The sequence below is a fragment of the Aptenodytes forsteri genome, unplaced genomic scaffold, assembly GCF_000699145.1.
Source record: "Aptenodytes forsteri isolate BGI_AS27 unplaced genomic scaffold, ASM69914v1 Scaffold340, whole genome shotgun sequence".
Taxonomy (NCBI): domain Eukaryota; kingdom Metazoa; phylum Chordata; class Aves; order Sphenisciformes; family Spheniscidae; genus Aptenodytes; species Aptenodytes forsteri.
The window spans coordinates 1844922-1871967 of record NW_008795441.1 but is presented as its reverse complement, the minus strand read 5'-3'; the positions used below and the strand labels follow the sequence as shown (position 1 = coordinate 1871967).

At 40.7% G+C, this 27046-nt stretch overlaps 1 protein-coding gene across 1 annotated transcript in view; it reads left to right on the top strand.

Moving 5' to 3' along the window:
* Window positions 1-27046, top strand: part of ERBB4 (erb-b2 receptor tyrosine kinase 4) — a 423308-nt gene that overhangs the window by 307491 nt on the left and 88771 nt on the right. Inside the window, exon 19 of the mRNA XM_019472536.1 lies at window positions 8176-8361. Coding sequence (XP_019328081.1) covers window positions 8176-8361 — 186 coding nt within the window. The remainder of the gene's footprint in view (window positions 1-8175; window positions 8362-27046) is intronic.

Sequence of the window (27046 nt, the reverse complement as noted above, 5' to 3'; positions counted from 1 at the left end):
ATGACGTCACATGGTATGGCATGTCCCTTTGGCCAGTTTGGCTGTGCCCCCTCCCAGCTTCTTGTGCACCTCCAGCCTTCTCAGTCGGTAGAGCATGGGAAGCTGAAAAGTCCTTGGCTAGTGTAAGCATTACCTAGCAACAACTAAAACATCGGTGCGTTATCAACTTTGTTCTCATCCTAAATCCAAAACACTGTACCAGCTACTAGAAAGGAAATTAACTCTATCCCTGCCGAAACCAGGACAGGTGGGCACGGTATATTTGACTCAACAATCTGTAAGTGTCACCTTTGAGAGGGAGAGCATTCAAATCCCTGGATTGTGTTAGTTTCAAGTATTTGCAGGGAAGTGGGGCATCTCTCTCATGCATTTGAATCACATGGGGCAATTGCATGCATTTGAATTCAGTGTCAACAATGCAGGCTCTGCCTCTGCAGTGTTGAGTCAGTAAGACTACATACCCTCTCTGCTGTGTGCAAGTGCTGTGACAAGCCAAGGAGTATCAGAAGGTATGCCTGCTTTGAGAAATACAGCACACTTAAAGACACATACCACCTCCAGAAAAGGCTGTGCACCTGTTTAGCAGCGCCCCAGCTGGAGACCAGCTCTGCTCCTGGACAGTGGAGAGCGCATTACTCTAGTGTTGTACCATGCCTTGCCCATCACCAGACTGCAGCCTGGATGCACGTGGGACACTGACCTGGAGCCAACTTCTCCCAACGGCACTAGCTTGGGCAGAGCCAAGTGAGCGGTACTTGCCTGATGCTGCTTCAGTCACATTTGTGCATGATAGACCACAGTGTGTGGTCCATGCTGTGGAATTTTATTTTCTTTTCTTTATCATTCTTAGTTTTTATCCTAGAAAGTTTTGGGTGTAGTGGCACACCTGGCAACTGGATTTCCAGAACTTTCTGAAGGAATAAGTTAATCTCACCATTTAATGGCGCAGCACACTTGTACTCCAGTCTAAATATGCAGGTGACTCCACTTACTACCCAACAGATCTCTGGTCAAGCTCCTCGTTGGAAACTGAACTCAAAAAAGCTCAAATGTCTTATGTCCAAAAGAGGTAAAGTCCAAAACCACCCATTCAAAGCCTGTAGTCTCTTTAATCATAAGAGTTTGTCCTGGCTCTGAGGAAACACATCTTAACAAGACTCATACTGTTACCTCCTCTGTTTGGTCACATATAGCTTCCTTAACGTGGCTTCCTAAAGCAAAACGAGCACAGGAGGAGATTCACGGAGATGGTGGTTAGTGCAAAACTCTAGCTAACAGCCTGTTAGACTTCCTTAATAACAGGGCCTTGATTTAGACCTATAGTTATTTCTTGTTGTGCCAGCCAAACTCAGTGTTTCCCCAAAGAAAAAGCAGTTGGTTGTGTGAATGTGCATATAGGATTTGGACCTGAATGTGCACTGTTACACTTCTGTGCAACAACCATTGATGAAACTGTACCTACTGTAAGTATTCATCTCGCTTTATGCTTGGAGTATGGATGTGGATGTATAGAAAGATTTTTTTTTTTTTAAAAAAACCTTTCTTCATTTGCTCCTGAGTCCTGCTTCTCCAGTGAGAAGTTGAGAGAATTTGTTGTACACAAACTAGGTGTTGTCACCGTCTCTCAGGAGGGTACAGTGACAGAAACATGTTTCATCACAGGACACGGGATATGCTACCATACTCACATGAGTCAAGTTAAAGCGTGTAGCTCAGTCCTGCAGTAGTAACCTCAGGGTTGAATCTGCCCTTGCAGCATTCAAGTGTTGTTCACTGTATTACACAGCAGTAAAATTGGTTATAGAAGCTGTTGCCAAGTCCCAAATAAGACTTTTGCCTGAAAGTGCCCTATTAAATGTGTCTGCTCCTAATGACTATAAAACTGTTCCTGGAAAAACAGCTGTGGCAGTTTATGCTGTTACTGTCCTCCCTCTGTTTGATACTGTCCTGCTGTGGGACTCTGATATCCTTTGTTGGTCCCTATAGCTGCATCTCTCACTTCATTTTCAGAAATGGCTGAGACATTTCAACAGAAGCTTTCCAGAGAGCATTTGCCCGAGTGGTGAAAAATTGCAGCCCAAGGGTTGAAAGTATAGCAATGCTGTTAAGCAATTGAAAACAGCATCTTGCATAGGAAGTACAGGGGAAATATAACAATGGGTATCATTGTCATACGATAAATGTGGGCATGTATGTTATTGAGTATATATGTTGTGCTGTCTCTCAGCTTAAGTAATTGTGCAGACTGCATAGGCTAAGTTGGCTATAACCTAAAAATTTGTAAGACCTAGCAGACAAACAAAAGGCATTGAAAATATGCTGGACTGTAATTGGATCTGCCCTGAAGTAGGTCAGATGTGCATTCCAGACAGGTGTTTACCCTAGCCATTAGAAGCATTGTAAAATTAATGTAAAAAGCAGTGTATTCACTGTAGTATCTCTCCTGTTACCACAGCATAGCTTGTGCTTTCAGGAAAATGCACAGCATAGTTTGAAGTCAGCTTTTAAGTACATTTATTTACTCGACAATGATTAGGAAAAACAGGTGGGTTGTTCTTTTCTGGCTTCTTTTGTTTTGTTTTGTTTGGGGGCATTTTATGGTGAAAACAATTAGAAGCAGAAGGTTAGGAAACCAAAGATTTTTCAGACTTTATCCCTGCTCACCGAACTCTTTATCAGGTGCATATGTTCATCTGGCTTAACTGGAGCAGTAAAATTTAACCTAGGCTTGCTGAATGGGGGCAGCAGATCTGTGATACTTCCCTGGAACAGGGAGCACGTTTCTCCTGCACTGGCTCTGAGGGATAGCATGTGTATGTGGAGCACTGGAAGGGGACATGGGCTACCTGTAAATAAGCTTCTCCCAGTGCTCTGTGTGGCATGGCCATTGGCGCTCAGGAAGGTCATGTGTTAAAGAACAAGCCTTCAGAAGGAGTATCTTTTCCCCTCTGCCAGATATTTAAATCTGATATAAGGAGATAATATTGCTTCAAATGCTAATTCTCTTGTTACGTGAAGTCTTCAGCAATAAGATGAGGTTATAAAGCACTGCGATAGACGGTGCTGGGATCCACCCCGTGGTACAGGACTCTTAATGACACAACCTGTTAACATCTTTCACAGCCTCCATAAGCAGCTGAGGGAAGGTCTCTTGACCAATTCTGATGTTCAGGTTTCCTTTAGAGGATGGTTTTGGACTCATCAGGGTGATGGCTCGCTGTCAGCTATTCCCGGTTCCAGGACCCCAGGGGTCTCAGGAGTTGCCTGTATGCCATCTCTAGCATCTCAGGAACAGTCTGGCCAGGGATGCTTGACCATGTACTGAACTGGTGTACTAATTAATGAGGACATGTGCTGGAAGAGCGTTGTGTCCTGGACCACTCTGTGTGGAGAATAAATTTTCAACATGGACATAAGTATGGCATTATTTTACTAGTGGCACATGCACCTTGCTGAGTCTGCTGGTTTACAAAATAAATCGTCAGAGAAACAAAAACGCTATCAAAGGATGCTCTTCAGGAACAATCATGCTGGCTAATATTTATGTTCAGTTGTAATTGTTAGCAATAACACATCAAAGTAGGAAAGGGGGAAGTTAAATACCATCTTATAAGATGTGCTGTAGGTGTTACTCAGAGCACCCTTTCTTCTCACAGTCTTGAGAATTGTTTTTTCTTCCTCATCCTGGAAGGCCAAAATGAAAAGCCTGCTTTAGTTGGATTTTGAGTTACTTTTCAAAAACAGCAGTCAACTTAAAGGCATTTCAAACTTGACTGCAGAGTATGGATAGATCAGGCAACAGTTTTACATGGGATTTTCAAAGCCATCTAAGGAGTGAAGGCGACTTAAGTGACCTGTGAGAAGTGAGTGGCTAGTTCCTTTTGTCATCCATGTCGACGAGTACTTTTAGCCTGGACGTAACTATGTGTTGTGTTGTTACAGTGACGGCCAGCTCTCGTGACTTAAATAAGCTCTACCTTTCTAAGCATGTTTTGACAGTCTAATACAGGTGCTCTGAGGGCTTCTTTTGGCCTCTCGCTGTGGGTTAGCAATTGCACCTCCTCAGACCCCTGTTGACATAGCTCTGCTGACAGAAACCAGTCATAGGTCTGGTGACGGTTCACTGGGACCTACAAACTCACCCTTCTTCTTGGGTATGCTGTTGTGTTACTAAATGCACAACAGATGGATCAGTGTAAAGCATTAAAATAACACATGTCATTGTTTAATATAATTGTTTAATATAGGGTTGTGTATATAAACCACAGGAGTTGAGCTTAATGTGGCAATAATTCAACCACATTCAAAAGGGGCAGAAGAGAGGAATGATTGACATGACGCCATTTCTTTCTACAAAATAGCGTATCTGAGAAGTATAATACTGAGTTGAACATGGAAGGCTCAAAGTCACTTGCTGTTCTCTCTGTGACGAGGCTGGGGGGACGCAACAATGGCCCTGCCAAGCTACTTGCGGGATTAGCTGCCTTCTGCATCAAGGTCTTTCTTTACCAGCCATCCCCTCAGATATATATATATTAACATTGTAAGCACTGCTGTGAATAGAATATACATACACAGCCTTGGTTTTAAGTAACTCATTTGAGATCTTGCAGTACCTCAGCTGGCCAGGGCTCACCGTAGACTGCAAAATACATCTCAGAGGTAAGGGCAAGCTGAGCTTCACAACTGCTACCTGTGTCTAAGCTGGCTGGCTTATAGCTATCCTGTGTATGGCTGCCACGCACTGCTGTGATAATTAATACCTGAGCAGTGACAGTAGCATGAACAAACTCCAGGAAGACATTTGGTTTGGCTGGGGAGTTACTCTTGTGATAAGACTTCTTGCTCCTGCAGATGAATGAAGGAGGGTGCCTGATGTCCAACAGGAGCCTTTGAAAACTGTCACCACTCCTGTCATTTCTCAGATGCTAGTGTAAGCACATGATGTTACAAAGACACTGACTCCTGGGGGAAAGATAAAGTACTGTAACTTAATAATTTCTCTCCCCTCCTCCCCTGTTTTATTTCAACCTTCAAAGGATTTTTTTTCAGGAGAGAAGGATAAAGTCATCTGGGGCCCAGTTCCCACTTCTGCTCCAGGCTTCTTATGTGACTGTGGATAGTAGGTTGTGCTTTCCTGTACCTCAGTTTCCTCGCTATTAAATTAGAATAGGTGCAATTTTAAAATAATTTGTATAATTGTGCCAGTTGAGTGTAGAGACAAGCTCTGCAGAAGTAAGGCTACCAAAAGATGAGGGAAATTGCAGAAGCCAGTTTTGAAAGATGCCAGTGTCAGACCGCCAAGTCTGTGAGCTTAGGTGCCTTACCTGATTAAAGGGTTTAGAAAATTTAATTGGGAACCAGGCTGCAGAGTGCCTAAGTGCCATGAAGATTGTAGCTCTAGGGTCTTTCGTGTCCAAACAGATTTTAAAATGGGGACTAGTGTTCCTTATTTGCTGAACAGATTTTTAAAATGCTACTAAGTCATAATGTTTCTGTTGTTGTTGTTTGTCTGTTTTGTCTAATTAGGTTCTGGCAGAACAATTGCAATCTCTTTTACTTTGTGTTTGTGCTGTGCCGGATAGACATAACCCTGAATTTAGTTCTCCTGTAGATGCGAGTTCAATAAAAATAACAATACTTTTACTAATGAGAATAACTATGTGAAGCCAGGATTCATGGTAAATTAGTATCCATTAGTGACTTAGATCTATAATGAAGGTTTCCTTGCTCTCTGTTGTGTGTCTCAATTCATTACAGAGCAGTCCATAATATTTTATTAACAACATTTTTATTTTTTTCTGAAACCATTGCCCAAAACTAGTGGAAGAATATGTGCTTTCCCATAACATCAGAATGAGACAAATGCCACTGCTTGCTTTTATTATTGTACAGAAGTGTCTTTCCTTTGGACTCAGATAGACTTGTAAATGGCAAGTAGCTGGAGACTAATGGAGCACATGTTTCAAAGCTTTCCATCTGGTCCCTTGGTGAGCAAAAAGAATATATTGTTTATGTTCTAATCAGTCCTCATTATACAGAAAAGTACACCCGCTCCAAGTTCCTGGAGAAACTCTTACCTTTACTCAGAGAGGGAGAGGGCAACAAGTACTATCCCCTTATGCATGTGCAGGAGAAAAATGAGGCAGAGTAATTTTGTGCTCTGAAACTGGATAACGCACCTGTCAACAGGTATTTATTCTGGTGGCCTTCAGTGACATTTTCTAGTGACAGCAGAAGAGAGGCTAAAATTGTTTCAAGGAGACCCTGTACATACGAGTTGAGTGAGCGAGAACTATATTAATTTGAATGTGAGCAAAACTAAATTAAGATCCCTTTTCTAATTTGTTACATTGGAATCTTCCTCAGAGGTCCTCCTCCAGTCATCCCATCAAATAGGCCCTATTTATTCATTTATTTATTTTATTTTTCACATACGTTTAGGAAGAAAAAGGAAGGAGATACTCCCGCCAGTGGAGGCCATCTGCTCTTTTCTTACTGGGGGGAAAAACACCCTACAATTAGTGCCTTGTTCATCTTTTCGTTTTAACAAAAAAAGAGAGGGAAAGAAAGAGAGAGAACTATTATGCAAATACTCTGCAATTTGGTTTCAAATATTCTTTGTACTATGATGAGCAATTTCCTTTAATACAAACTCAGCCTACTTGCCAGGACTTTTTTTTTGCCTTAATATAGGGAAGGGGGAAAAAACCCAAACCTTTTATGATTTGGGGCGGGGGCATGCTGTGTTCTCTGATGCCAACTTTTTTCTCATCCTTTTTTTTCTATCTTTCTTTCTTTGGCACTATTACAGCTGTTATTCTTTAAGTTGTCAGAAAGATGTCGTATAGGTTTTTTGAGAAAGAGAACCAAAATAGCTTTACAAAGCCATAGTTTCATCTCACGTTTCATTGTTCCATTGCCATGATGAAGTGGTCTTGAAATGGAGGACTTAGCTTAGTGAATGAGAGAGAAAAGCTTTCTCCCTGCCTTTTTTGAATGCCAGTTGCTTGTGATGGCAGCATTACCTCTAAGAACAGATATGTAGTTTTTTTATAGGGAGCTCCTGTGTTACTTGTCAGTGGTACAAACTTTAGGGCTGAATAGCATAGCCAAGATTAAGTCCTTCTGGTCCTTGGTATGGGGCAATCCAACTTGCTAGCTGAAAACCTCTGAAAACTTATGATCTTGAAAAAATAATTAAAGTATAGAAGAAAGAAAGGAATATTATCTCCTGTTTGTTGTGTGGGAAGCTGAAGCATAGAAAAAAGGAAATAACTCACCCAAGATCTATTGGTAGATGACTTTGGAAGAATCAGGAGCTGAGCTAAGAGGCTCAGATTTAGAAGGCTGCTGCTTTGTGTAGTGCTCTACTTGTGGTAACATCAGGAGACAGGCAGCTGGGCTACTACTGTACCATCACGATTGCTAGTTTAGGCTATTGCTATACAACAGTCATACAGACAGCAGCATTGTCATATCCTAATGGCTTAACAAATCTGCTGACTTTCAGTAGGACTTATGAGCATCAGACACATTTGGAAAGTCCACGCTAAACCTCCTCATTCTTAACCCTTTGCAGGTTGAACTCTGGGAAAGCTTCGGTTGACACACAAATGTTACTTGCTTAAGCCTGTAAAATACTAAGCATAAAATCTCTGATCCAGTAAGGCATTTTAGCACAGCTTAATCAAATATCTTGCCAAATGAGGCCTAACTGGCCATCTAACTATACATGAGTGGCATAGTTTGCTTGCATTAAAAAAAGCTGATGCCCAATGGATTGACCACAAATTGGGAAAATGTATTCAAGAAACAAAATTAAGGGAAGTAAAACAAGACCAATGAGACCTTTAAGCAAAGTCAAGTGTGTCACACTTACATCTTTGCTTCTGTGCCTGTAATGGGACAGGGAATATAGGGCAGTTCAGAATTTCTGATCTGAGCCTTCACTGGATCTGTTCAGATAGTCTGACCCGTTGCTTGGGGCTCACTACATCAAGCAAACATTACATGAGACTGGATTTTGCCTAGGTGTGCCTAGCACTGGATGGACAACACAGGAATTCGTGGTACTTAGGGGACACTGATCTCCTTTAGATGCTCTATGGGAAATCTTCTATGCATAGAGTCTTTAAGCACACTGGAGTAACTGGGTCACTTTTGTTGTTACAGGAAGCTCTTATCATGGCCAGCATGGACCACCCACACCTGGTGAGACTCCTGGGTGTCTGCTTGAGCCCGACCATTCAACTAGTCACTCAGCTGATGCCTCATGGCTGCCTGTTGGATTATGTTCATGAACATAAGGATAATATTGGCTCCCAGCTTCTGCTAAACTGGTGTGTCCAAATAGCTAAGGTATGTAGTCCATGCTGTTCTTTTTTTGTCATTTTCATAACTAACTAAAAAACATGCCATGCAAAAACAAAAAGATACAAAAATACAAAAAAAAATTGTTTGGCTCTTTTGGATTTTGTTTGTGGGGTTTTTTTCAGGTGTGTTTTTGTTTTCAAGATGGTTGGGTAGTTCTTGAAATACACGCTATTTTGGCTGCTTACAGTATTATAGATTAGTTCTTAATATGTAAAGCAAAGTGTTTTTCTTTACTGTCTTTCCAACTCAGTGTTATGGGGGGGTCTTTTGGGGGGTGGGGTGGGGGGAAGCGGGGGAAGAAGCCCCCCTGTGTGACATCTGGGCTGAGCACAGGATGATTTTTCAGCCTCTTCTGCTGTTCACTATTCATAGATACCGATTTAACCTGATTGTAGTTTTCAACCTTTCTGAATCTGCATTGCCAGTTAAATTCCGATATGCCATCAATTGCCTGCCCCGACACTGCCAAGAAGATAAATACTCAGTTCATGTCACTCCTTTGGGAAACACCACGGTTCTGCTGTGTTTAAGACCTATCACAACAACTGAGTCTGGAGGGTAATATTGCTCGTCTCTGTAGAATGGGAAATCTCAAGGGCTGGATCCTGCTTTGCCTGCCGTGGTGTAAAGCTTTCTGCCTTCCTCTGGGGTTTTAGGAGCAAGAGTGAAGCCATTATCGTTCAGATACAGACTGCACTTCAGCTGCGATGGAACAGAGTAGAGTATAGGTCATAAATGCAGCCCTAATGTAATCCTTGCACAATGTTTTACGTATATTTTTAGGTATGTTTAGATATTCAGTGCTGTACTAAGACCAAGTTATTGATAATGGGTTGCAAAGAGTAACAAGATCTGGGAGTGTCGGGGGCCGTAGTTTTTATCCATTTTAAAGGCTTTTGCAACCAGAGTTGTGTACAATGATGTTATTACGAATGAGAATCTGGAACCCACTTTTTATTTAGAGTTATTTAGACGTCATTTAAAGTTTTAGATTATTTTGGTAAAAATGCTTGTTACCTACAAATGTGTGCCACAGACTGCCCTCTTATATTAAATCTGCAGCCTTAAGTGAATTTGCTACAACATCCATTAAGAAACCTTAATTCAAGTTGTAATGTTAAACTTTTAGCACTGGAGAGAAACCTGGAGATTCAGCAATTGTTTTGCTGGACAGAATAGCAGCCATCAAGTAAACATTCACTTCTTTTAAAGACTTAAATATAAAATATTTTCTTACAAAAGTAAGAAAACTGAGAAATTCAGCTAGCCCTGAGTTTTTGTTCAAGAAGAGGAGGAGTTTGAGCTTCATCATTAATAGGGACTTTTTTTTTTTTCCAGGGTCAGATCTGTTGTCAAACCTGCCTGAAGGTGTGACAGTAGATGAAATGACCATAATGCTGGATAGAGGGGTTGATCCATAGAAGGGGATCCTTCCTTGGGGGAATCCCAAACCCACATTCTGATGTTGCAGCATTTTGTAGATGCGTTAATATCTGTGATTCTGCTGTGCTGTGGTAGTAAAGCAGCCAGAGTTGCATGGAATATTGGAACACACTGATGGAGATTTGCAAGGGTTTATTTAGGGCTGTTATCAGACCAGGGAAGGTGGGGGAGAAAATACATATTCCTGTTTGAGTCCTTTCTCTCAACACGACCTCCTTCCCATCTGTTCTCCACTCTCTTGATTGATAGTGGCCGTTATTATTTATTACAAAACATTTACACAGTGGCATACGTGAAAAGATAATCCACCTTTATTTTCACTTTATGCATGCATATGGCCATTGACTCATTGGACTAATATCTGTACTTGCTTTGCTATGGACTTTATGTGGGCAGAAGCAAATAGCCTGATCCATAGCAGAGGTTTACAGAGCTGACAGATCCGTGGGAGGGTCTGTGGAAGGCAGGCTATGGTTTTCCCATGGTGATTCTTATCAAAGTGAAATGGTTTCTAAACTGATTTCCATTGTGAATGGTTTCAGCATAATGTGGGGATTGGCTTTAGGTACACTCATTTGAAAATCATTGCCTGCTGGGTTTCCTGATCACCGTGTGATGTGGGAGAAGAAGATGAGGTGTTATAGATATCTGAGTTCTGAGAAGGTGGGTAGCCAAGCAGTGCAAAGAAGTGAGATCATACGCATAATAATAACTGATGAAGCGTCAGGAAGAGAAAGGGAGAATCTTTATAACAAAAGGTGGGCTGTTATTGAGGGGAAGTTTAGTGAAGTTTAGTTAGTTTATTGAAGTTTAATTAAATTCATCATCTTCTCCATCACAATAATCTTTAGGTTAATTTTGCCTTGGCCTCAATGTTACAGCATGAAGCTCGTCTACTTGGCTACCCACAAAGGGGACAGCAGCAAGTGACTGTTTTCTTGGAAAAGTACAGTACTTTGTATGTAGGGCTGACCTGTTAACTCTGGGCCATCACAGTTTGTCGGGATTATTTTCTCCTCGGTTTCTTCATGTGTCTCTTTCCCTTCTCTTATTTTTACTGCAGTGCTTGGTACTGGGCATGGAGAGAATCAGTATGCATCTGACAGGGAGTTCTGCATTTTGCTGCTTTTGCATGCATATCAGTGGTATTTAGTAAGGGATCACTTGTTATAGTTGAGAAGGTCACCACAGGTACTGACTACTTGCGTACCATGCCAGTATGATGCAATCCTATTGTAGAAGTAGACTCCAAAGAATTAAAATGTACCTTTAACTCTTCATTTTCTTCTTGTCTTTGGAGACCCTGAATGACAGTTGTGTGTTGAAAATCTTCCCCATCGGGTTGCATCTATGCATAAAGATACATATCTTAATTATTGTATAGGAGGCTGTCAGTGAAGAGAGGAAAGAGGTGGGGACATATGAGGCTGTGCACACCACATAACGTATAAAAGTAATACAAATGTTGCATTACATTGTGCTTTCTGATGGGATACAGGAATGCCTATTCCTTTGCTATCTCTCATACTGTAATGTCAATTGGTGTTAGAGGACCTACACAGGAAAGTGTTTCAGAACTTTGAGATCACCAGACAAGGAGTCCCCTTATTCCAAAATGTGGAATAAACGTGCTAGTCCTCTGCTAGCAGCAGGGCAGTAGTAATACTTGTTTTCCACTCATCTGTCACATTTAACAGTGACTAGGAATCAGTCTGTAGCCTGCAAATAGGAAAGATTCAGTTTGCCTACAAATAGACCCATCTCCAGAGGAATGAGTGCAGAAGGTAGCTATTGCATCAAGCACAAGTTTCCATTCACTGCGGGAAAGGTCTGTGTATCCCACGTACCTGTATCCACTGTGCTCACATTTCAGGCTCTGCCCTATAGCTTGAGAATGTCTCTCCGCATCTTGCTTTTCTAGACTTTTGGGAATAATTGGTTGTGTCTTTCTGAAAGCTACTGAAAACATGATTAGCAATGTAATAAAAGGCAAAAATGATCAGAGACCTCCCAGTGCTATTCTCTGCTCCTTGAAGCAGCTTCTGGTATCTTTAGTTAGATACATCTTTTTAGCCTCACCTTCCCTCTTTTTATGGTGAGAATTTTCCCCAGCAAGAAGAGAACTGAAGGAACTGGAAATGCTTCGATTCCGAAGTTCAGGCTGATTTTTACGAATCGTTTAAAATCAAGTTGCTGCTGCAATACAGTTCCTCCCTACTGCGCTTTTCTCCATCTGCCAATGTGCAGGCATTTATTTATCGAAGTCATTGCTTCAGAGTTCACTTGTTCTGCCAGGCTGTTCATTTCCATATGTCTCTACTTCTGTACAACTAGATGCAAAAACTAGTTAGGCGCTATGCCTGGTTGCCAGCCTGCATATAGCTCTGGAGATCATTTCTGAAGGTTGACAATAGGGCAGTTATTAAATATTATCTACTGCCAATTGAAAAAAAGCTTGGAAGCTTTTTATTTTGCTTATACAGATTGTGTTGAGTTTATTCTGACTGTTATATCATTGTAGGGTAATTGTATTCTCTTTCCAGAAGCTTTAGCTTCTTATTTTATGGATGAAAGTTATAAAAATAGAGTAGCCCCCAAGTGTTCCACATAAAACATGGTTGTTAGACAGCAGCTGTGTCTAAGCGGGTTCTTCCCTTCTGCTTTGCAGATACACAAGGCATCTCCTTGTGTCTCACTTCTATGGTGTACTGTCTCGCTTAGGGACTGAATGTTTAACCTTTTAGCTCTGAGTTCAGCAGAGCAATTTTATGTGGAGTTTGATGTCCAGTAAAGCAGTAAACGATGCTCACGTATCAAGATACTTCCTAGAGTGGGAACAAGAGTGACAAGCTTGGTGGCCTTAGGGTATAGAAGGATGGAATAATACTTCACAAATGTCCGTAGTGTTGGCTACTTGAGAAATGGATCAAGAATCAAATTTTGTAAGGTTAGCACAGGCCTAGAAGTGAATTCTCGGTTAGGTGAATTATGTCCTTGTCAGCCAGTGTATGACAGATACATGTAAATCAGGAAGATTTAACAAAAAAAAAAAAAAAGGTACTGTGTGCATTGATATTTCAATGTGTTTGATATAATTTCTCTTAGCAAGGGCTGCCCAAGCACGCTCCCTGGCAACTTGGAGGTGTGGGGGTGAGGACATTCTTACGGAAATGCATTCAAGAAGAGAAGAAACATCTTGAAGTTTCTAGTCAGAAAGAGTTGGTTACACTCTGCCACTAGGTGAGGTTAACTATAAGGCACCTGTATTTGCGGCTGTATCCTCTCACTGTTACTCTAGTGGAAAAATTAGCCTGAGTCCTGTTGGAATTATTTGTGCTGTGCTAGGCTCTGTCTCTCTCAAAGTCATCTAGAAATGCATTTTTGCTTCTGTAACTTTGCATACAACACTTGCTAAATTCAATGTAGAAGTTCAACCCAGCCAGCCCCAGCTACTGTTTTACTATTTTTTCTGGTACAATTATGGTTTCATTCTGCTGCTGTTGATTTGCATTACATCTGTGTTACATCTGCACCAATTTTGCTGGGCAGTTTTCGAATGCAAAAGGAACTTTTCCTGCCCTGACGAAGACAAGGCAGAGGAAGAGCGAGAAAGAAAGCAATCTTCCTAAAACAAAGCAGCTTGCCTGCAATAACCTAGCCTGTGGAGGACAGCTCAGCTCTCCTGGGTCTTAGCCGGTGCCCCATTCTGTTCTGCCCTGTATCCCCCAGGGGCTGCCAGACCTCTTTTTTGTGTTCTAAACTATAATAATTCGTTCACAACCCCTCAGAATACTAACGAGGTAAAGCAGAAGTAGGTTGATACAGTGGAATGTCATAGAAGGAAAATCAAGTACTTCAGGGGATTACTTTTTATACCTTTTCAATATAAAAGAATTCTCAAATTACCTTAACTAAAGCCCTACACAGCATCAGTTATCCAGGTATGCAGGAAAACAATGTTTGAAAACACTCTAGGAAAGAAAAAGAGAGAGGAACTTGGGGATTGAATTTTAATGAAGCAGATGCAAGTCTTCAAGTCTGTTGAGTATTATTCCAGTGCCCTTGCAGTCATTGCTCTTTCTAAGGATTCTCTGCCAGCAGTGCAGATTTGCAGCTGGGAGTCTCCAGAAGCCATCAAGCCAAAGGCTCTTGCAAAGCCTCCTTACCGCTTCTTTCTGCCGCCCTGTTATCTCTCCCTTTTAGCTGGTTCACGTTACAGGGCTCAGTGCCCTTCTGCAGTTCTCTTGGCAAAAATGAGGGCCTGTCTGCTCCTGAAGCTTCTCTCCATGCCAAGCTTTTTAGAAAGGTGTATTTTATTACTGCCCAGGGCAGTGCTTCTCAACTGGATGTAAATTCACAGGCTATGTGAAATTCAAAGGATCTGTGTTGATTTATGCAACTGAGAAGCTGACCCAGAAGCTGGTACAGCGCTCACCTCACATCCTAAATTAAATGGCTTTTGGCCTGCGCTCCTCATGTATGGAGTGAGGGAGGCTCTGAGCAGGGAGGGCTGGAGGCAAGTGAGGTCCTCTTGGCTGCACTGTGAGGTAGAGGAGCCTTTCTCCTCCATCAAGACTTGATGGATTAGGAATGACTTCTTAGAGACAGCTTTTGTTATTCTGCTGCAGATGGGATGAGAGAGAAGCTGTGTAAAGTGGGAGGAAACAGGGGTGACTGGACAGGTTGGGAAGAGGTGGAGGATAGTGGCTGTGGTTCAAGGTCTTTCTTTTTCATTAAAGAAGCCTACCCTACAGCTCGGTGACTATTCCATCATGGAGTGAACAAAGGAGCTTAATGACAGTCATCTATCAGCTGTCCACATTTTAAGCTTCAAGATGTCTCTATTCCCAGAGCTCCTTGCCGTGACAAGGCTAATTGTACAATTATAATGCTATACCAACCCCTTCTGACGTGCTCACACTGGCAAGGACCAGGGCTAAGGGCTGTGATAATTATCACTGCAAGCAAGTACATTAGCATAAATGTAGTTTACTAATGGGGCTGCTCTATTAGGAAGTGCAGTGTATAGAAGAGTAGGATCTAAACCAAGGACTATGAAATTAAAGCCATATTGAAACAAGGCTTTAATTGTGTGGAGGAGCAAAATTGAAATAGGTGGGGAAATTATCATTTTACTCTCCTGAATCCCTCTGTGCAGTTTTCTTATTCCAATTCATCATGACTATTTTTCTCACTCTCCTGGAAAGATTGGATATGCACAGATGGCAGATTGAAATGAAGGACCGTTTTTCTGGTGCTGCTGGAGAGCTCTCACTGAAAAAGAGTATGCCATCAAGTCTCAGAGGGGAATTACCCCACCGTGTCCACACCCAGGGACTTTTTTGGTACTCTGCTGGGCAGCTCCCTGGGTTGCAAAGGTTCATACGAACTTGAGAAGCCCTTGCAACAAAATTCAGGTGGATCTTGGAGAATTCTGCATCCTAGCTTTTAAGTGTTGGAAGGGGATGGATTTCTTTCCTGCTATGGTTAACTGGACTGTCTTGGGCTTTTGTGAGACGCTGAAGTTTCTTTTGATCCTCTCAGTTATTAAGGGATTTTTTTTCCATCAAAGGCAGGGCAGGAAATAAATGTTAGGACTTTGGTCATTGTGTCTGATCTGCCATGCTCAGATGAATGTGGGCACGTTGAGTGCAGCCGTTGCTAGTATGCTAAGACATAGGATCAGGGCCTGGCGACTCTTCCCTTGAGTGTTAGTTGCTGTGGCTGGAAATAATTCTCCAAATAAATCAGGGAATTGGATCCTATTAAAAATAATTACAGCATCTCTGTGCTTTGTGTGTTTCCTTGGCGGGCACAGTATTCCATGTTTTCCTGCATAGTTATGTACCTATTTATGGAGACGTTCATGCAGTTTCCCTCCCTTTCTTCACCAGTCATTTCATCTGGAGTATTGAACTGGTATAGTAACTCCTTTATCTTTTCTACCAAACCCAGTTGTCCACAGGAGAAGTTTCCTGTGAAAAGCATTAAAATGAAGGAACGCATGATAAAATTCATCAACTTAAATGTTGAACAAGTTTTTTTTCCTTTCTTTCATTTCTTTCTTTCTCCTTTCACCTCAAACTGACTGTCCTCTCACCAAATTCACGCTCTTTCTTTCTCTGTTATTTTGTCCTTTGCTTTCTTTACTTCTGTCTTTCCCCTACTCCTACAGTGGTTTGTGTCAACCTCTGTTTCTTGTTGCTCTTTCTTCAGTGTCATCATTTCTCCCTCATTCTCATTCTCTGGCTGCTTGGCTCCCTCTAGCTGGTACCTGTTCAGTGCTCTGAAAGAGCACAGGAGCATCATGCCTGCCACCCACCAGAGTTTTTATGTTGTTGTGTCTCATTACAGGGTTTGGAGAGGACCTCAGTTTCCTCATTTCTCTCATAATAATGCATTTGCTTTTGAGGGTTTTAATACCGGCTAGCTGGTGACTGCATGAACCCCATGTGCTGTTCTGGTTTGTGGGGGAGGGATATTTGAATCTGGAAGATTGCATCAGAACCACAGGAACAAAAATACAAGATTGGGTTTATATAAAAATTATAGAGATATCTTTCTTCCAGCTTTGTGCTCTGACCTCTGATTCTCTAAGGCTCTTCTGCATGCTGTAATAACCTCAATATGATTGTATTTGAGTTGTTTATGGTCTTTTGTGTGTGTGTGTGTGTGTATATTTGGTCATTAGCTCTAGAGCTGGGTGGAATGACTCAACCTTTGAAGGTGACTATCTCTCTCCACTGACTACGCTGTCTAGAAGACAAGCATAGGCTAACCTTGTAGCTTTCTGACAGCTTAATTTACAGGGGGATAAATGTGAAGGGTGCGGGTGATGACAAGGACACACAGGGCATCTGGGACAAAGCAGGTACTGGAGGACTAAGCTAAGGTCGGAACTACTAACACAAGGGTGGTTAGATTTCTTTTCTGCACAGTATGGTACATATTGTGTTAGCGAGCTGTACCCTTCTGTACTGCATAAGGTCCTGTGAGCAGGAATGTTTACTTGCTTTCAGCTTGTCAGTGACCGGGAGAGGTTCATAGTGAGTAGCAATCATTCTTTCTCCAGTCTTAACCTGACTCCTGGATTATCTAGGCTTCCTCTTCCCTTTCCCCCAAAAATCCAGTGTTCCCAGAAACAGTTCCATGGTTCATGGTTGTTAGGAAAAAAGCAAAGCAGCAGATTTTTCAGCCATTTACAGATCACATCGGCCTTTGCAAAGGCACAGAAATGAGCAATTTATTGCACAGAGATAGACAATTTATTGTTTTGTTAAATGAAAGGTGCACTTAGCACTGACATTTATAGGGTCTCTGATATTGGGGACCTGACAGCCGCAGGCTACAAAAGCCCCAAAGGCTGGCTTTACCTGAACATACCAGCACTTTCATCAAGTACACTGAGCTGCACTGGGGGGGAAAAAAAAAAAAATGAGCAATTTATTGCACAGAGATAGACAATTTATTGTTTTGTTAAATGAAAGGTGCACTTAGCACTGACATTTATAGGGTCTCTGATATTGGGGACCTGACAGCCGCAGGCTACAAAAGCCCCAAAGGCTGGCTTTACCTGAACATACCAGCACTTTCATCAAGTACACTGAGCTGCACTGGGGGGAAAAAAAAAAAAACCAAACATTCGATTATTCCTAGCAGTCCCCAGCAGACTGGCTTGGGAAAGCATTATTGAAAACCACTCCTAAATCAAATTCAAGATATTATAGGAGCACCTACTAGAGGCTGTCAGGATTTCCATTATAAGCCCATATTTTTCAGGTTTATAACTTAACCATAAAATTCTGCTCTGGACTGTGACTTGGCATAAAATGTCTCAGCCCAAAGCATTTTTTTATTATTATTCAAGAAATATATGTATTTGGCTATTTTTAAGCTGCTGGAGTTCAGAAACAAAAGCTGGATTTCTCTCTATATATACCCATAAATTAAAATGCTTTTTTCCCTAGTGAATGCCTGACTTTCAACATTTTATTTTATAATGTAACTTATCCTGCTTGGATAACTACAAAAAATGGATGGCCAAGGCATTGATGTTTAAAGTTAGGACCCCCCACATTTTTGCAGAGTACCACAGTATGCACGTGCCCCACAAAAACCTGCTCCTAAAACTACGTAAGAGTCTTCAGGAAACTCTGCAAGACCATTTGCAAAAGGTTGTGGGGCTCAAAAGGATGTACCCGTATTTGAATAGAGCTTAGCTTTCACAATTAGCTAGATCTCCAAGTTCTCCTGTGGGATCCAGTGCTCAGGCATAAATCCAGTAGCCTTTTGTACAAGAAAAAAGAACTGGCCTGTTGAAGGGGAAGGTAGATGCTCAGCAGAAGCTGTTCCAGATAAGGCTGTGGTCCATAAGTATGAGATCAAACCTAGCAGATGTCTATTAGCAGAAGAGCTACTGACCGTGTCCCAAATCCAGGTGTGTCTTAAAAAAACCAAAACTGTCCACTCTCCATGTATAACTGCTGCTCTGTCCAAGTGGGAGCCAGAAGTAGCAGTGGACTGAAGCCTGTTGTCGTCTTGTCCTGTTGTGACTTGCTGTATCAGGGGCCCATGAAAAAAGTACAAAAACGGCAGTCACTTGATGAAACATTGATGAAACTTATGAAACATTGCTGAGGTATATCTCAAGCCATAAATGAGACTTGAAGATAGCACCTTACATCCTGGTACTTTGCTGATAAATTCCTTCCATCCCACAGCAAAGTTTTACAGAAACACTGGAACGGGATACATGGCACAGAAAATCTACAGAAACTGAATTCCCCTGAGACACAGCAATGAATACACCCGCAGTGGTGAACAGCAGTCAGTTAAACAGCTCCTCGATAAACTGGGGATAGAAGGGCAGTACAGCTGAAAGAATGTGCTTGCCGGGGATATTGTGTAATCTCTGTGCATGCTCCTGTGCGATGCAGAAGACCAAGGTGAGTCTGCTTAATGAAACGTGAGAGGGGAGAGGGCAGTTCCAAGTGGCTGCTGGCACCATTTCAGGTGCCATGCCAGCCCTCAAACCTACAGGGTCATCTGGCATTCAGGTGTCATTAGTCAACACTCTCCCACTTTCCCACATCCCATCTGTTTCTGTCTAGCCTGTTTGTGCAAATTAGCTCTCAGTACGCAGCAATTCTCACTGTAGTTTGGTTTTCTCTCTTCATCCTATGACCTTTGTGCTTCCTTAAACTTTACCCTTGTCTGTGGGCCAGATTAAAATCCTCGCTGCTTCTATTTTTATTTACTAACTGTCCATGTTAGCAAACAGAGGGAATCATATTCTGCACAATGCATGACTTAAACCTGAAGTCCTGCAACACATTAATATCTTCTGATTAGAGGGGAAATAGGATTGGGTTATGTATCCCATGAAAAATATTGAGCATTAAAAGAATGCATTGTTCTGAACTGAAACAGTTCTAAACAGTTCTGAATTTTCCAAATGAAGAAATTTTTCCAAGATTTTTGAAATGTCTTTGGGTTTATACTACCTTTTTTTTTAATTAATTTTAAAACAAATTGTTTTGAAACAAAAAAATACAGCTGACTTTCACAAACATTTTTGTTCTGTTTTTTTCAAAATGGTATTTTGTCAGGTTGTTTCACACATATAACCAAAGTCAGTTTTAGAGAAGGCAACTTTATTTTTCAAAAAAAAATTGCTTTGACCAACATTTTCTAGGAACCTATGTATATAACTAAAATGCTACACTGTAATACAATTTGGTTTTGTGTTTAGGCTAAACTTGCATTACTTGCATCATGAATTCCTTTACGTAGGGACTTGCTTACAGCAATGTCTCCCATGTCAGCATTCAGTAAACCAATCCAAATTGCATGATAGCATCATATAGTAGATAGGGAGAAAGAAGTGAAACGTAAGCTATCAGACGGGGACTTGAAAAGGCAGAAAGTACATGAATTTCCGTATGTTTGGGAGTGGAGATAGTTTAAGAGCTAGGTGTCACTGAAGGAGGAGTTTGACATTGTGAGTAGACTGGAACAGTACCGTGCAACACTGTGAATGATAGGTGACAGCGATTTTAAGTTAAGGCTTTTGGAGGTGGCACAAATAAGAGTGTGCTGCCATGCTTTACTGACTCCTGGGAATTACTGTGTCAACTCAAGCTGCCAGCACACGTGGTGTAGCACATAGTACTACATCTTCGGTGCTCCCTGAGAGCGGGTGATGCTGGGATCCCTGTGCATTACCTTTATGTGCACCACTGGTTCTGTTGGTGAGAAAGCTTGACGTGGAGTCCTGTTTTTTGTTTGTTGGCATGTTGCTGCCTACACACGTGTGCGTGTTAAGTCATAAGAGAGCTTTGCAGGCCTGTGATGTGAAGCCGCTGGGAGTCATCTGCAGGCATTTCTGAATGTTGCACTTAAGGCATCTTGGAATCATCACATCCTGTGCTTTACATTATCATTGTTGCACTCCCCTATTGTACTTGGGCACCCTCAAAATGGTACTGTCTTCCCACCTTGCAGTCCTAGTACATGCTAAGCAGGGGAATATTATTGTCCTAGTAGATGAGGAACTGCAGAGTCAAAAGACGAGGTGATGTGTCAGGACTTTGAGGTTGGAGCAAATGTCTTTATTTTCCAAAATTTAGGGTTCATTTCCTAACCTTTGAACAATCTTTTCTTTCCATAAGGCATAAATGCTGTTTATATACACAAGACAAATAGAGGATTTGGTGTTTCTGAATTGGAAGGAACATAGATGACTCTTTCTGCAATTGTTGGGTTTGGGTGGGGGTATTTTTGCACATTTGCAGATTTAAATACAAACTTTGGAGTCCCACATAAAGATAAGAATAAGTCTAAAATACACCAGCCAGGTCACTTTTGATAGAGACAGAAGGTGTTGTTATCACTATATGAAGCTTTGACTACATCCTCTAGATAACAGTGAAAAGCGTCCAGTTGTACCCAAAAAGTGAAATCAAATTGCAACAGATGTAGTGGTTTGGGGGTAAGCAAAGTTCATCATATGAGAAGAGATTAAATGTTTGGGTGTATTTAGTTTAGCTAAATGAAGCTTTGTATGCTGAGTGTTAGCTATAAATTTAGCATGGTTAAATACCCAAGAGGAGAACAAGTATGTAAGGTAAAGGACAACACTGGCATGAGAATGAATGAGTCTTAACTGGCTATGAATAAATTTAGAGTGGAGATTAGAAGAAGGTTATTAGCCACTAGAAGTGGTAAAGTTCTCAAACCTTCTAGTAGAAATAATGGAGGCAAAATAATGAATGACTTTTAAGATGGAGCTTGATAAGTTTATGAAGCAGATTTGGACTGAATGGTACGGTTGCTTTCAAGGGGCAGAATTTGATGACACAGTTGCTTTTAGTTCCCTGTTTCGAAGCTGAGTAACAGGGCAAGAATAAACAATGAAAGGAAGCGTTCCCACGCTTTGTTGGGAGACAGCCCAGGTCTGAAATCTGGAGCTTCTGCAGACAGAGATGGAGTTGTGTTTTGCATTTTGGATTGTTTCCTGTTTTTTTCTTTCTTATTTGCTCACCTTACTCATTCTTAATTCAAATTAAATCAGATTCTGATTCCATTAGCTGAACTGAATAATGCATTACTCTGAGTTTTCATTGAAATCAGCAAGCCTATTCATGCAATGATGACGCTATTCTTGTGAGTAAACATATCAGAATCAATCTCATGTATGTTCAGCCTGCTTCACCCTAAGGAAAAAAAAAAAAAAATGAAGTTTTCACTTCAGCTCTCTTTTTTCCTCTTGCCTTTGCCTAGGGCTTGCTATCAGTAATTCATGGTATGTGTACAGTAGGTGGAAAACACACATAATGGAATTATTTAATGAAGTCTTTATTACATTTAAACATAAGTGTTCTAGTTTGTGTTGGAGACTAATGACCCACAACGTTTCTTTTGCAAAACTGACGGTTCAAGGAAAAGATGAAATAACAGTGTCTTTGATTTTAGCTGCATTTAAAAATACTTCATTATTGTTCAGAGCTCACCCACCTGGACAATATTTCATTGAAGAGGGAATTTATTCTGTGTTCTCCCAGTCTTTTCCTATCTATCTTGCCTTCCAACTCTTTGTTTCTTGTGAGATATTCAGACCTACACGTCTTTTTGGACTACCAGTATTCACAGAATAATGTCTCATATTTTGTCTGCCACAGTTCTTGCATCCCTCCCATTAGTTATGAATTCTTTTCTACTCTGCTTCTTACAAGTACAGCTTGTTACCTCCTCCTCTGTAATCTTTCCAATTTTGCTCTTACTTGACTTTCTTTCTCATATACTGTTCTGCCTTTTTAAGACTAAAATCTTAATAATGGTGTTATGTTCTGTACAGTTCTGTGTATCTTGAATTGTAAGACTAATAATAATTCTTTTTACATCTCATTTTAAAACCATGAATGTCAGAAAGCAAGGAAATTTAATCATAGAAATGGTAGAAAAACTTTCTTTTGACAGCTCTACATTGGTACTATGTTGTGGGGTTTTTTTGCTTTGCCTCCCAAACTGAGGTAAGCATAGATTTAATTTCTGCCATTTTTTTTTCATAGAAAATTGCAAAGGCATTTGTAGTCATTGCTATGATAAACAAAGCAAAACAACCCACTTTTTTGAATCGAGTCCTGTGCTTCTGAAGCAGGTCTTAAGAGTTGAGAAGACATCTCAGATCCCTTAGTACCTTACACTGACTTGGTCTTGTTACTTGATGTTGCTGCCGAGTGGCTAGATTCAGACATTTGTATGGATCATGTCTGGGCCACTGACGTGTATTGTGTTTAGTAGTGTCCCAGGCAGTTGAGCAGTGCACAAGCTGTTACTGTACTTCAAGGATGCTCTCCTTTTTCTGGCCAGCAAGCCCATGAGGTGAGCAGAGCCAAACGGTTCTCGTTGCCCAGCCTTCTCCTTCCTGCTCCCCATCAGTGTTCCCGGCAGCGGCGATGTTGCTCGCAGTCCTGCGTTCTCTTACACATGGAGGTTTCGGTTCTTGGCAATCCTTACACAGGATTATGCTTTTGTGCAAGGTGGGACATCAAAAATAGGCTTCCTAAACCTGAGGGTTTTTTTTGTTTTGTTTTGAGTTGAGTTTAAGTGGTCATTGCTTCTCTTTGTTGCATTTGTCTTCTGTGCTTCTGAACAGGCTCTTAGCTGGGGCAAATTGGCTTTGAAGTTAATGGAGCTACGCTGAGTGGTGCTACCTGAAGGGCTGGGATTCAGGGTTTTTTCCATGCGTGTTAGTTAACTGAGCTACTTTTTCTTTAAATCTGTTTCCTATAAACATAAAGAGAAGAAAGAAAACGCAGAAGGACATTAACGAACAGGAAGGGATGTTTGGTACCTGTGCATTAAGCAAAGCCTTATTTAGGAGCACATTCCAACTTGAATCAGAGATTTATGACAGATTAAGAAGCTTTTTCTCATGAACCTCTGTTCTGTTATAAACCAGGCATTGTGAGATCTTCAGCCTCCTTTAAGCTCTTCCACTTTACCAAGTTGATCATTAAAGAGCAACAGTGCATTTATTCAGAAAGTGTTAAGCCTTGTTATTTTAATTTCATTCATCAGAGCTTCCTTTCACTATTATGTTGATTAAATCACAGACTCCATTTTAGTGTGTTAGTTAAATCATATTAATTTCTTTTTAGTCTTTACCTACCTTTGAATCACTCCTTACTGTAGTCTTTCTCACTGTGTTTTAACTAATCTTGAGGTGGCAGTTTTTAGGAAATTTTTATTTTGTCTTCATGGAAAACTGTTGTAATACAGTCCTTCAGAAGCAAGCTGAGGAAAATGTTCAGTTCCCCATTAATAGCCTGCCTTTGCATCATCAGACTCTTCTTTTACACTAGGTAAGTGTTGCTTGGGTTTTAATGTCTGTGTAAATCCCAGCCCCACCAGCACTCGCAACTCCTTGTTGTTGCCTTCCAAAGAGACAGGATTTTACCTGGGATTGGTTGTCTTTCATACTCAGCTCTGGTTCCTTTCCCATCTCACATCCTCCCCTCCCTCCCCTTCTTTGTCAAAATTTTAGGGTAAAATACATCTTTGACCTAGTCAAAGCCTGTTCCAACGTGCTGCAGTCCCTTGGCTCCAACTGTCATGCTTATTAGGTGAAGACCCAGGATTCTCTTTGTTAGGATAAGGCTTTAAACTGCTCCTTTGTGATTGAAAAGACTGACTTTGGTTTAGCACTGTTCTTCCTCGGGGACCGTGACAGAATTAAGTGATGGCCAGCCAGTGATCTCAAGAAACACACTTATTTTAGGATTAAATTGCAGAAAATGATAATAAATAAGCAATCTGTAAAGCAAGCAGGTTTTTGACCCTTTGCCTAATGCAGTCATGCATCACATGACGCCTATTTTCTGTGTTCTCTGTCTCTTACAAGTGAGTTAGAAAGGCTCCCTCTACGGAATAAAATAATGTCTAAGATTTGGGGTGTTTCTTAAGTAGCTTGTGGTTTTGTCCAGTTCAGCTGGTGATTTGTGTTTTTGTAAAAATCTCAAGGGTGGTTTGCATATTGTTTGACCTTCTTTGGAGCTGGTTTCAATTTGACTTCCAGTCTTTACCTTGGCTGCTGTATGAATGGGTTTAAGGAACTGATGAAAAACATATGAGGAAGCTTCTTTTGCCTGACGGAGCTGGCCAGCTATCAGAATTTCAACATTTGAATCATGAACAAGATTATACTTTCAAAAAGAAGCTGCAAAAATGCACTTGGCATATTTCATCTTGAAATAAACTCAAGAAAGTTCATTTAAAATACATTCATCTTGTATTTTTACTTTATTTCTTGAAAGGTATACTATGGTTTGTCAAGTATATCATAATATGATACATCTGACATACATAATAATATATTTCTCTTATTATTATAATAAAATATAAGCTGTTGCGGTGTTCTTTAGGTAGTAGCTGCTTTTAATGCTTGTTAATATTGTAAAATTTTATAAAAAATAAATTGATACCTTCACTATGTATTTTGTCATGATATGGTGTCACATTATGATTACAGGAGTAGATGTGTCATAACAATATAAAATAATATACAATTATTTAAGCAAAGGGAGAGAAATAAAAATTAAAAAAAAAAACTGTTAAAAGCTCTTAACTGTACAAAGGACTAATATCAGGATTTTACCACTGATATAACATGTTCCAGAATAGTTGTGATAATTACATCAATAGCTGTTTGGAGAAACAAAACAACCTGCATTTGTGTTTTTGGGGAAGGCTGAAGTGCTCAAATGCTGCGCAGGCTGATGCTTTGCAGGGCTTGCTCATCTCCAGGTTCTTGGAGACCAGAAATCCTGCACTTCTGTGCATGTGCAGACTGTGCAACATGCCCAAAGCTGCAACACATTCAGGACATGCCAAACTAATGGTGTTGATGATCTGAGCATGCACAATACATGCGAGACACATTGGATTTACCATATATGTGCTCCAGAGCACGCTTGCTTGTATTTTTGTCCTGGAAATCCTGATGGACAGATGGGAGTCCAAGTGCATTAAAATGCTTGCAGTAGATTCCAGGGGCTATTTTGATGTACCTTATCTTCATATCCTCTTACAACTTTCTAATTAGCTGTACATATCAACCTATGGTTTTTTTTCTGGTGCATTCATTTACCTTTTTCTTTTCATTTTTAAGTGCATGTACATGCACATTTCTGTATTGGCAGCAAAGTGTTAGGCCTCTTGGTGTTTTGTCCAGCAAAGAAAGAAAGAAATTATACATTACATTCTTGAATTTATTTGCTTGGTAAGGTCCAATGTTCTGTTGCTTTATATGATGAATATATCTAAACTGGAAATCTGCAAATTGAGAAGCAGAAAAGCAGGTGCATTGCAGAGAATTTTGCGTAAGTGCCAAGTGCATGCCTCCTGCTTATGCAGTATAGGAATTACGCTAAAGAAGCATGGCTAGTGGCTTGCAACTGAAGACTCAACCGTGTGAAGTCATCTGGCACTTACAGTAAAGGTAACCTCAGACCATTTTTTATTTCATAGTCAGATTGTGTGCAGAACCTGTCAGGAGGTGCTTTCTGGTTTCTCATCGTTTTCATGAATGATAATCTTTCACTTCATCCAGGCTGCATGCAGTGAGAAGAGATACACTTTTAATCTTGAATGTGAACGTTTGCCCCAGAACAAATTAAGGTGAAGAAAAGATCATTTACATTTTAAAGCAGTAGAAGACAAAATGCCATTGACTCTTAAGCAAAAAACTGCTCTAGCCAGTTGCTAGCGTTTTTTCTTCAGTGGCGCCTGCACTCAGTGTTAGTTCAGAAGGCAGTGATTCAAATGGGAGTCCCTGTTTTTATGGTAAAAGACAAGATGTGGGGTTAGAAAGGGCTGGATTCTATTCCTGGCTTTTTCATAGATTTGTTTGTTTGTTTGTTTTAATGAGGTTTTGACACATGACTTAAACTCTTTTCAGCAAATGGCCTTGAAGCCCTTAATGAAATAAAGCATTTGGAGGTCCTCTAATGAAAGGCACTATATAAGTGCCAAGTGTTACTGCTCGACTGCTTCAAATTGAGAGAATTTCATAAGATTACATATGCCAGACCTGTCACAGGTTTGTTTATTTATGTAAACCGGAAGATAAGTGCAATAGATTCCAGTTTTCAGACAAAGCATTCACCTTTGTGGTTATCTGAAAGTATGCGAATTGGCATATCTTAATAAATTTCCACCTGTCAGCTGACATACAGTAACCAACTATATGTTACAGCTTTCTTTACTTGCACAACAATGTGATTATGTGAGGTCCCTTTTAGGTAAATTTTTTAGGTAAAGGTGGTTTACGTTAACCAGTTCTACTGTGCGTTTTCAGTGGGTTGTAGCACACACAATGTTTTACCAAATCAGAGCTGACAGGTGGTAAGTCTGAGATGTGATAATATTTTTCTAAATAAATGTAGAATATGGATAAAAGCCAGGATGAAATCTTTGCATTGAATATGCCACATAGCTAGTTTTCTCAAGTTACATGGACATACTTTTATTTCCATCTCAACCATTTTTAAAAATCTCATTACCTCTTTATTCCCACCAGGCACATTGCTTGGCAAAGTCAAAAGTGTTTGAGCCAGTTACAATACTCAGAAATACTGTGAGTAAGAATGATTAGGAACACAGATACGTATCTGTGGAGTTGCAGCATCTAATTTAAATCTTTGGCTTCCTAGATGCAGTTGACACA